Source organism: Electrophorus electricus, chromosome 6, assembly GCF_013358815.1.
Source record: "Electrophorus electricus isolate fEleEle1 chromosome 6, fEleEle1.pri, whole genome shotgun sequence".
Lineage (NCBI taxonomy): Eukaryota > Metazoa > Chordata > Actinopteri > Gymnotiformes > Gymnotidae > Electrophorus > Electrophorus electricus.
The window spans coordinates 29,334,725-29,347,033 of NC_049540.1; the positions used below are offsets into that span (position 1 = coordinate 29,334,725).

At 46.7% G+C, this 12,309-nt stretch overlaps 1 protein-coding gene across 5 annotated transcripts in view; it reads left to right on the forward strand.

Annotated features, from left to right (window-relative positions):
• Positions 1–269: 269 nt before the first annotated feature.
• prlra (prolactin receptor a) overlaps positions 270–12,309 on the forward strand; it is a 27,376-nt gene continuing 15,336 nt past the window's right edge. For 3 of the 5 annotated variants that reach the window (XR_004776228.1, XM_035527597.1, XM_035527600.1), the window contains exons 1-3: positions 270–443; positions 10,912–10,990; positions 11,629–11,761. Coding sequence is in view for 4 of the 5 variants with exons in the window: in XM_035527597.1 (XP_035383490.1) it covers positions 10,924–10,990; positions 11,629–11,761 (200 nt within the window). In the remaining variant the exon portion in view is untranslated. Of the gene's footprint in view, positions 444–556; positions 568–8,202; positions 8,270–10,911; positions 10,991–11,628; positions 11,762–12,309 lie in introns of those variants that run through there. The other 2 variants (XM_035527598.1, XM_035527599.1) reach the window with 2 other exon arrangements.

Below are 12,309 nucleotides of genomic sequence, written 5' to 3' on the forward strand. Positions count from 1 at the left end.
TGGCTTCTGATGTATATACTTGACTAAATCAATTCAATTAATTGATGTCTTATCATTGCATGGAGCTGTTGAAACAACTTCAACGAATTAAACATCGCGATCCACTACCCACGATGCATCTAGTCTTTCTGTGAGTACGCATGTAATTGCATGGGGAAGGGGGCGGGGACTACAGGAGGGGGCGGGCTCAAAGGCTCGTCGAGGCGACACCGCCCCGCCCACTGACCGGTTAGACGGGAGATGCCAGCCAGAGTGTGTTTAGTGTTTGACTTCCCTGCGCGCTTGCAGGAGCAACGCGCCCTCCAGCGTTGCAGGTCCAGTTCTGAGCAGCACAGCGCCACCGGCAGTTAAAGTATTTACGGTCTCGATGTAGCTTCCCTGGGCGCGCGGTCCACTTGGCTTCCTGCGTGGAGATTAACGGTCCGGCGCTGCATGACGGAGAGGTAAGGCTCGTGCAGCAGCGTGCAGCCCGGGCTACTGCACCGCGCGCGAGGAATGACAACAGCGCCTGGCCACTTCTTGCTCTTAAGGGTCGGGAAGGACAATATCCTGCAAACATGGGAAAACGTTAGTAGAGTGATTTAAAAAACAGAAATCATGAAACATTTGCTCACCGATTGTTATTTATTGTTATTTAGGGCAACTGAGACCCGCTTGCCGAAAATGACAGTTTTTCATTTTTCCATATTGTGTTTTGTCCTTTAGCCAATATAGAGACATGAATAATACTGTAAATATATAACAGCAGGAAATGTAGAGTCAGCGTTTACATTAATTACTTCAGTTAACAAACGAATAACAACTAATCGATAAAAAAATCAGGTGTATGATTACAGAGGTGTCTACAAATCCTCATTACTCATGAGTCGCATTACACTGCACGGAGGCTCGCACGTCTAAAGAGCGCGCACTCGCTTTTGTTTCGGAATAAGTGCGGTGGGGTGGAGATGGGGCTGGTTTGGGGTTAGGATAACACACATAGGATGGTCCAAAAAAAACCTCCACCAGGGAGAGGTCTTACTGTCTGGTGATAAAAGCGCGTGGAAAGTGCTGATATAGTTTGGTATTATGTAATGGGCTTTAGACGGGCGAAATCCCGCGTGCGCCAGCAACTGGAGCCTTCTCGAGTCCTATTTACGTGGACTTATTTATGTCTTATTACTGGCTTCCTCTGTTCGCAAAATACTAAAATAGGAAACAAATCTAAACCCTGTCCTTAATTTATGACTAAAACAGAATGGCCCATTTGACATGAAGTTCACTCTGTATGTGTGTGTGTGTGTGTGTGAGTGAGAGAGAGAGAGAGAGAGAGAGAGAGAGAGAGAGTGAGAGATAGAGAGAGTGTGTGTGTGTTTGAGTGTGTGTGTGAGTGTGTGTGTGTGTGTGTGTGAGTGAGAGAGAGAGAGTGTGTGTGTGTGTGTGTGTGTGTGTGTGTGTGTGTGTGTGTGTATGTATGTGTGTGTGTGTAAAGTTTCTTAACTACCTAGGACCTTTTCGGTCTGATCCCATTTCGCTTCGCCAACAGCCAACACGTGTTCTTTGATTGGATTTAATCGTGGAACATAGCCATTAGGTATTATTTTGACTTGCCATAGGTATCATTTGACTTGTCATAAAGTTCATTTTCTCCAAAAGGTATGACAAAGTATTATATCTTAGGTGGAGAAATGTCTGTTCGTCTTTTTAAAAATTGAATTAGTTACTGTATTTTAAAGGTATTTTTGGATTTTTAATGTAAGGGATACAGTCAAAGAAACATATGGTATTATCATAAATACTTGTCCTAAATGCATATCTTCATGTAATCCAAATACAGAACAGTATTGAAGAATATACAGAAAATAGACAGCATATTCTGGATGAGACTCAATTTTTTGAAAAAGGTGCGTCATATAGACTAGCGTGATGTCCTTTGACTGTGATGGTCAGTTTGGCATGGTGGGCTCGCCTCCTTGAGTGTACTGTTCCCAGAGCCCAGAAGTGCTGACTGGGTTCAAGTGCAGGAAGGGTAGAGAAGGAGGGCATTCTGCCCGTCTGTCAGGACCCTGGTGCCACAGTTTGTGGATTTTTCCCAATCGGATTTGGTAGGCTGTGTTTACATTACAATGGAATAGCAGTATATATTTTATATGTTAGATCATTTGTTAATAAACACACTGTCTTTAAGCAAAGACTTTAAGCACTTTTCGTGGTCAGGAAACATTTGTGTCAGTCACCAGTGTGTGAACAGCTACTGTAGCTCTGCGAGATGAGAGTTAGGTGCCTGTGTGCTCTCAGCCAACGTTAAACACATTTCCTTTAACAAGACAAGGACTTCCAAAAATGTGTTGCATCAAGACCATCATAACATATGTTTTACAGTATGTCTGGGGAATATTTTAGACTGGTCCTTTGTTGGATGAAACAGTAAAAACTGTTGCTATCTTAACAGGCTGTTTTCATTGGTCTCAACTGGTTTCAGCCAGTTTCCAACCTTGGATCTGATTGGGAGACAACCTGTAAATGCACAAAGGTGAAAGTTAACTCAGTTAATGAACCTTCTTGGAAAGTTCCTATAAAATAACTGTGTTGGCATGGTGACGCTCTCTGCTACATACATGCATGCACAACAGGAACCATGTGTTCACGTTGACTGTGTTTTTAGAAGTTTGCCAAAACTGTGAATTATTTGATGTTTTACTGCTCTTTAAGGATGAGCTTGACAATAACGTAATGTCTTCAGTCTACACTACCACCTCAGTCCAGTCTACACTACCACCTCAATCCAGTCTACACTTATAAATTACAGGCGCATATAAATTGACTGGTACTGTATGTGTTTAATTATTTTCTAAAACCTACAATATTACCATGATAAATGATAAGGAATAAAGTGAAATAAAAGTGTCAGTTTAAAACATGTCTGTTCTTGTATATAAAACCTTTAAATGAGCTTGAGAAAAACAGTTTACCAAACTTTAGAAGACCTCAGGGAAAGCAATCATCATGAAGTGATGGTCTTCCCTGGGCTATATGAACATTTGGTAAGAAACTCCAGAGACATGATTTTAAATCTGTTTTGGGGAAGTTGACAAGTGTACATGTTGAAGGCCATATGTCTTATTCTTCAGGCAGATCAGATCCAAGCGCTTGTAGAGAGATGATTAGCAGTAACCCTGCCCTTCTAATGAGAAGATGTCATTTGTGTAACTAGCCAAGTAACATCGTGCCAACAACCAAGCAAGTGTCATCTTGGTGAATTTAAGACAGTGAGGTCTATAATGGAAAAAAAGATTGCACTAGGGAAATGGAGAGGTCTATAATGTCAATAGTGTTGCACTAGGAACAAAGGGAGGTCTATAATGGCAACAGGCTTGCACCAGGGACATGGAGAGGTCTATAATGGCAACAGGGTTGCACTAGGAACAAGGAGAGGTCTATAATGGCAAACAGGGTTGCACTAGAGACAAGGAAAGGTCTGTAACAGCAACAGTGTTGCACTAGGGACATGGAGAAGTCTATAATGTGAACAGTGTTGCACTGGGGAGAGATGGAGAGATCTATAAAGGCAACAGGGTTGTGCCAGGGACATGGATAGGTCTATAATAGAAACAGGGTTGCACCCGAGACAAGAAGAGGTCTATAATGGCAACAGGGATGCCCTAGGAACAAGGGGAGGTCTATAATCAAAACAGGGTTACACTAGGAACAAGGAGAGGTCTATAATTTCAACATGGTTGCAGTAGAGACAAGGAAAGGTCTGTAACAGCAACAGTGTTGCACTGGGGACATGGAGAAGTCTATAATGACCACAGTGTTGCACTAGGGACATGAAGAGGTCTATAATGACCACAGTGTTGCACTAGGGACATGGAGAGGTCTATAATGACCACAGTGTTGCACTAGGGACATGGAGAGGTCTATAATGACCACAGTGTTGCACTAGGGACATGGAGAGGTCTATAATGACCACAGTGTTGCACTAGGGACTATGGGCAGTATAAGGAGGTTACAGTGTTGCACTTTGTTACCTGTTATCAAACTGCAGACCAACAGGTGCCCCTGTAAGGGCGGGTGGTGTAAAACTAGGCTGATGTAGACTGATAATACACACCTTAAGCAGCTAAAGTCATGGGGAAATTATGGATTAAGGATTTATGATTTGTTTCCCAGCTCACCGTCTAATCATATCATTTTCCTAATTTGAAATGTCTTAAGTGCACCAGTCTTGTCTGATTAGAACAGATGGATGAGAGGTTAGTGTAAGGAAATGAGGAGACATCAGCTGAATGCTTTACAGTGACATTTGTGTCACTATGAACACCTATTAGTCTTGTTTACAGTGTATTCTCTTACAATGATGAAATGTAGTGACTTGTTGCTAATGTCTGATACGGTGAGAATTAACTGACGACAGAAAGAATTTAGAAAGAAAAACCCATGTCTGAGTCGTTACTATAGCAGAAAATAATGTTTTGAACCATCAATCAGTATTCTTTGAATTAATACACAATATTTGAAATATGGATGTCTGGATATGTAACTTAAATTGCCCATGAAAATGTCTTGAACATATTTCGTGTTTTGAACTATTGGGCAGCCTTCCCATCATTAACACACTTGTGTCTGCCGGCATAACCAGCCATTCCTCCTATTTTTGGCCTTATACATCTTACTGTATATTGTGGGGAAAGTGGGTGTTAAAGTGATCGAAGATAGTAGATTAATTGAGTGTTCTAACATGCCTTCCTTCTGCTGTTATCCCTTCAAGCCACTATATCTGTCCAATAATTAAAAGGTCTCTGGGCCAACACAGGGGCAGGTCTCACACAGGGGCAGGTCTCACACAGGGGCAGGTCTCACACAGGGGCAGGTCTTGCGGCCATTACAGGGGCAGGTCTCTGGACCAGCAAAGGGGCAGGTCTTGGGGACAGTACTCGAGCAGGTCTCAAACAGGGGCAGGTCTCACACTGGGGCAGGTCTCACACGGGCGAGTCTCACACAAGGGCAGGTCTTGGGGCCAGCACTCGAGCAGGTCTCAAACAGGGACAGGTCTCACACTGGGGCAGGTCTCCCACAGGGGCAGGTCGCAGGACCAGCACTCGCTGCTACCTGCTCACCTTTCCTAAAGAGTGTAGCCAACACAACTTGCTGTGGTTGTGCATCTGAGGTGTGAGGTAGGGTGTAGCGTTGCAGCGCTAGGTGATGGTGCTGAAAGTTGATCGGCTGGGCGTCAGTCAGCTGTGCCAAAGCCCTGGTCAGGCGAGGGCCTGCGCCTGCTGCATTATTAAGCAATGCCACACAAAGCCTCAGTGTGCAGAGAGACAGACAGCTCCATTGTCGCAGTGCAGGAGGGCGATTGCTGCTGCAGCAGACTAACTGAATTATTGGACCATTTCTAGAATGGCATGATGTCACACCGATGGGGTCAGGTGACATGCGAGGTGTGAATTAGTTATAAGCTCCCTCAAGCATTCACACAGTTACATTTGGCAACACGTGCCTAGAAGTGCAGAATGTATGTTTAAGTAAAACTGGATTGCATTAAACTGATCCTGTGTGATAATTAGAGGCCTAGATCAGCTCTGTATCCGTAAAGAATCAGACAGTTTCCTCACAAACCCCTTTCCTCTGATCTGCAAACAGATATAAAGCAGCCACAGTCTATTGCGTGTAACATCCTACTTTTAATGACTAGTTTGAAATAAAAGACTAGACCTCCAGGGTTTGGACGAGTCAAGTGCAAAGCTTGTTGTTATTGACACCAAAAACCTTGTTCTGTGTCCGGCCCCCCCGAGGGGGAATGAAGAAACCAGTCAGACGAGCCTGAACACCTCCTCAGTAGGAGCACCAGATGTATTTATGTTAAATCCCTGTTCCTGGAAAGTCACCTACAGAATGATCTTATCTAAGCTGCTCCCTAAAGAAGGGCATTCTCTGTATGCGCCACTTAGTACAGAGATTTCTCTTCAAAACACGGAAGAAGCTTTTGAGAAAATAAAGTCTGATGTTTTGAGTCTGGTGCTCCTTGCCTTTCAGAGAAGGTTGTGGGACCTGTGATTAACATTTACCTGTCACTTTTTTCCAAAGCAACTTACAGTTATGACTGAGTACAGGCCGAGTAACTGAGGGTTAAGGGTCTTGTTCAGGGGCCCAACAGTGGTACCCTGGCAATGGTGGGACTAGTATTGGCAACCTTCTGAGCACAAATCGAGTATCTTAAGCACTGAGACACCACTGCCCTAATGGTCAAGACCCAGTCTGAACACTGGGCCACAGTGACGAACATGCAGAATAACAGCGGGGAAGCACTGGGAGCCATTAATAAGGATCTCCGTAAGCTTGTATTGGGCCAGTTCTCCATCATTATATAAACACTCAGTGAGAAACCAACCACTAGAGACCGTAGCATCTGTAGGCACTATGGTTGAGATTAATGTCTATCATGTGCAGCCGGTTCTTGTGATTCCCAGAACCAATCAGTGTCTTGCATTTGTACTCATTTGCATGCATGTTATTTGCATTCATGGTATTTGCATGCATGTTCCTCCACAAATATTTATGTCAAATATTTATGTAGGAAAGAATAAATATTTGGTCCGTTTTATGTTTGTGTCAGGAGATTTGATATGACCAGTTTAATGTGGTCTGGTAACTTTCAACACAACATCCTGATATCCATCAGGAACTGAGGGCTCAATGGTTGCAGTCTTTGTCAGATATGGGCTTGCCTCAGGGTTCAGCCCCTGTGCCCTTCACAGGGAGACCCCTCATGCCTACAGGACTCCACAGCAGTTATGATCCTGGAATTCAATAGAAAGCTGATTATTTGCAGTGTTTGTCTGACACACTGCAGGCTGACTCAACTGAAAGCAATAATTATGATCTTCAGTGATTGGTTGCATTTCAGAAGACCAAAGCAAGCAGCGGGACAGAATACTGTTTCATGTCAGTCGTCCTGAACTTCCTACGTAGTCCTGGACTCGTTGGCCGTTTAGTCCTGAAAGTGTACATTGTTACACGTGAATGGTGAGCAGTAGCTAATATGGGACATTCTGTGACATCAGTGCAGGGTTTACTCTGGTAAGCAGGTTACGTCACTCCTCTAGAAGTGATGTAAGGTGACTATATGTAGCAGGACAACAATACCAATTACAGGATAGGATTGGTGGGCTTGAAATCACAGCACGGAGGAGCAGGTGATGGCTGTAGTGTGGGTGAGGAGGAAAAATAGCGGACAGAGGGGGTGGGGTGGCACCCGACATTTGTGTTATGCTTGTATGGGATGATCAGTGTGGTCCCTCTCACACTTATGATGTAATCCCTCTCAGTTATGATGACGTAATCCCTCTCACAGTTTGATAATGTAGATATGCCATCTGGGACTTATTTTAATATTTTTTATCAGTGGTGTCTTCCTCTCTTTCTATATAACCCTATCATTCTTTCTTTCTCACTCTATCTTTCCTCTTTCCTACAGAGTTCATTCAGGATGAGAAACGAACCTGATGCTGTATAGCCTAGCTATTTACACACACACACACACACACACACACACACCCTAGTATACCTCATGCTCTGTATAGTTATTGTCATTAAAAAATCCCTAAACAGTTCTTTAGGCCACAGAGAACACTTCCTAATGCATAGGATGACTAGAGTTTCCATGTTTAATGTATACCTCAACAAAAACAGAGGGCTGGACTAGACTGCTTGACTAAATAACGACCAACATGACGATCTGTTTACTAGGAGCAGATCAGACACCACGTAGTTGAACCTCCATTGTTGGGAAACCACGTAGTTGAACCTCCATTGTCTGTAGCTCAGAAAAAGGACTAAATCATGATGTTTGTAATTTTTAAAAATCTGCAACTTCTGAAAGGCCCACAGTGACTCAGATATGGGTGATGAGGGCCATTGTTGCAGACTGTAACAATTAGTTCGCACTTCACCGCAAACAGAAAAGAGTCCGATAAGACGGCAAAATAAACCTCTCGCGTTCATACCGGCCTACTTTTAGATCGCACCTTTAAAAGGAACTCAGCTGGCTTCCCCCGGCACAGTTGAAGACGAACCTTTACTTGTTTAACAGACAGCAGAAGACCTGTGGCAAGATCCAACTGGACGTGTGAGTCCTGTGTGCGTCTGTTCAAAACCTTTCGGTCTTTGCTGTGTAGAGTTAAATGTCATTTGTTGTTTTCTTGTTTAGATTTTTTTTCCCCTGAAAATCACTAACGTCCCCTCCAAGCCTGAAGCTGGTTCCTGTGAGTGGATCAGTCTGGTGTGGGTGAGTGGAGGTGCTGATTTTAGAACCCTCTCAGTGTCTCAGGCCCATACAAGTCTGTGAGCCAATTGCGGGGCTCAAAGCGAAGCTGCTGTGGTTCAAAGGTCAAGCCACTCACTTAAGTCCCTGTAATGCGCTTGGCTGGTTGGTCCTGGCGTCAGTGCTGGTGAATGATTTACTGACTACAGTGCGTAACCCTGAAAGAGGTGGAGTCAGATTTATTGTCTTTACTGTAAGTGTGCAACTTGTGAATCACCATTTCCTCTGCTGGGTCACGCTCCTTTCTACACCAGTACAATGCGATATAGAGTCAGAATCGATGGCACTACTCAGTATCACAATTTGTCCCATTGATTAATATTAATACATAACCACTGTAGGTGAAACAGTGAAACTAACAGAAGTTTTTCCAGCCCTGTGCAAAAGTTTCACGTTAGGTAACGCACATCGCAGAGGAAACAGAACTTAGATACTGTCATCATTTTTGGAGTAGCGATCCTAACAGTTAGCGTCTGACTGATCTGTGTTCAACACCTTCATTTGTCGTACTGTAAAAATGAGAAAGGCAGGTTAACTAATACACAATACACAGTACACCAACAGAACCCTCTGTGTGTGTGTGTGTGTGTGTGTGTGTGTGTGTGTGTGTGTGTGTGTGTGTGTGTGTGTGTGTGTGTTTACACATGCATGCATGTACTGTATTTTTACATAATGGGAAAATGACTCTTAATTGCACATGATGAGACAAAACATCTAAAGGACTGAACTTACAACGTCAGAGCAGCTCAGCAGTCCAACAGAGAATCACTCACCTCTCCTCTCTCCACACACTCACCTCTCCTCTGTCCACACACTCACCTCTCATCTCTCCACACACTCACCTCTCCTCTCTTCACACACTCACCTCTCCTCTCTCCACACACTCACCTCTCCTCTCTTCACACACTCACCTCTCATCTCTCCACACTCACCTCTCCTCTGTCCACACACTCACCTCTCCTCTCTTCACACACTCACCTCTCCTCTCTCCACACACTCACCTCTCCTCTCTTCACACACTCACCTCTCCTCTCTTCACACACTCACCTCTCCTCTCTCCACACACTCACCCCTCCTCTGTCCACACACTCACCTCTCCTCTCTCCACACACTCACCTCTCCTCTCTTCACACACTCACCTCTCATCTCTCCACACACTCACCTCTCATCTCTCCACACACTCACCTCTCCTCTCTTCACACACTCACCTCTCCTCTCTCCACACACTCACCTCCCCTCTCTTCACACACTCACCTCTCCTCTCTTCACACACTCACCTCTCCTCTCTCCACACACTCACCCCTCCTCTCTCCACACACTCACCCCTCCTCTGTCCACACACTCACCTCTCCTCTCTCCACACACTCACCTCTCCTCTCTCCACACACTCACCTCTCCTCTCTTCACACACTCACCTCTCCTCTCTTCACACACTCACCCCTCCTCTCTCCACACACTCACCTCTCCTCTCCACACACTCACCCCTCCTCTCTCCACACACTCACCTCTCCTCTCTTCACACACTCACCTCTCCTCTCTTCACACACTCACCCCTCCTCTCTTCACACCTCTCTTCACACACTCACCCCTCCTCTCTTCACACACTCACCCCTCCTCTCTCCACACACTCACCCCTCCTCTCTTCACACACTCACCTCTCATCTCTCCACACACTCACCTCTCCTCTCTTCACACACTCACCTCTCCTCTCTCCACACACTCACCTCCCCTCTCTTCACACACTCACCTCTCCTCTCTTCACACACTCACCTCTCCTCTCTCCACACACTCACCCCTCCTCTGTCCACACACTCACCCCTCCTCTGTCCACACACTCACCTCTCCTCTCTCCACACACTCACCTCTCCTCTCTTCACACACTCACCTCTCCTCTCTCCACACACTCACCTCTCCTCTCTTCACACACTCACCTCTCCTCTCTTCACACACTCACCCCTCCTCTGTCCACACACTCACCTCTCCTCTCTCCACACACTCACCTCTCCTCTCCACACACTCACCCCTCCTCTCTTCACACACTCACCTCTCCTCTGTCCACACACTCACCTCTCCTCTCTTCACACACTCACCTCTCCTCTGTCCACACACTCACCTCTCCTCTCTTCACACACTCACCTCTCCTCTCTTCACACACTCACCTCTCATCTCTCCACACACTCACCTCTCCTCTCTTCACACACTCACCTCTCCTCTCTCCACACACTCACCTCCCCTCTCTTCACACACTCACCTCCCCTCTCTCCACACACTCACCCCTCCTCTCTCCACACACTCACCCCTCCTCTCTTCACACACTCACCTCTCCTCTCTTCAGATACTCACCTCTCATCTCTCCACACACTCACCCCTCCTCTGTCCACACACTCACCTCTCCTCTCTCCACACACTCACCTCTCCTCTCTCCACACTCACCCCTCCTCTCTCCACACACTCACCTCTCCTCTCTCCACACACTCACCCCTCCTCTCTCCACACACTCACCCCTCCTCTCTCCACACACTCACCCCTCCTCTCTCCACACACTCACCTCTCCACACACTCACCTCTCCTCTCTCCACACACTCACCTCTCATCTCTCTCTTCAGAACTCTGCCACTATGTGGACTGACTCCGTCATGCTGGCGGGTCTCACCCTGACCGCCATCTTTGTGTCACACACAGCAGGTAAGCAGAGCCAGGCCTATCACAACGATACACGAACACGCACTGCAAAGGCCTAACACAACGATACACGAACACGCACTGCAAAGGCCTAACACAACGATACACGAACACGCACTGCAAAGGCCTAACACAACGATACACGAACACGCACTGCAAAGGCCTAACACAACGATACACGAACACGCACTGCAAAGGCCTAACACAACGATACACGAACACGCACTGCAAAGGCCTAACACAACGATACACGAACACGCACTGCAAAGGCCTAACACAACGATACACGAACACGCACTGCAAAGGCCTAACACAACGATACACGAACACGCACTGCAAAGGCCTAACACAATGGTTCACCACATTCACCACAAAGACACAACCTGTCAGAAGTGCAGTGCTGTGGGGAACATCCACAGTGATACTCATGAGAGAATTCACACGCTGAAACACGAGCAGAGCGCTGCAGTGAAATCAGCTTCACCTCTCAGTCCTCTCTGCTGCAGTATAGATGTGAATGTGGGTGTGTGTGTGTGTGTGGGTGTGTGTGTGCGTGTGCGTGTGTGTGCGTGCGTGAGTGAGTGCGTGCACGTGTGTGTGTGCGTGCACGCTAACGTGTCCTATTGACCTATTGGGCCCAGGGGTCAGCGCTCCGGGGAGACCACGGCTCACGGGCTGCCGCTCACCTGAGAAGGAGACGTTCACCTGCTGGTGGGAGCCAGGTGATGATGGAGGCCTGCCCACCACCTACGCGCTATACTACCACCTAGAGGGGTGAGGAGGTCCTGCGCCATGTGCGTGTGTGTGTGTGGGGGGGGGGGGGGGGGTGAGTGAGTGTGTGTGGGGGGTTTGGGGGGGTGGGGGGGGGTTGGGGTGTGTGTGTGGGGGGCTTTGGGGTGTGTGTGTGTGTGTGTGTGTGTGTGTGTGTGTGTGACTCCAGCCTGTGCAGCACCACTCTCTCCTTCTACTTCTGCCTCTCTTTGTCTCTCTCTCTCTCTCTCTCTCTCTCTCCCCCCACCCTATACTCTCTTATTACTATATATTGTCAGATTTTGTCAGGTTTTGTCACAGACAAAACACTTAGGAATCATTTGTGTGTCTACACACACACACACACACACGGACAAAAACATCCACACACACTCCCATGGACATGCAAAAGAAATCGGAGATCGCAATGTCAACCGCATGGCCACGTAACCCAGCACAGCAACGTGGACCTGATTCTGGGCATGCCAGCACAGGACATGGTGGCAGCACACACACACATACCCACGCGCGCGCATGCACACACACACATGCGCGCGCACACACATGCACAC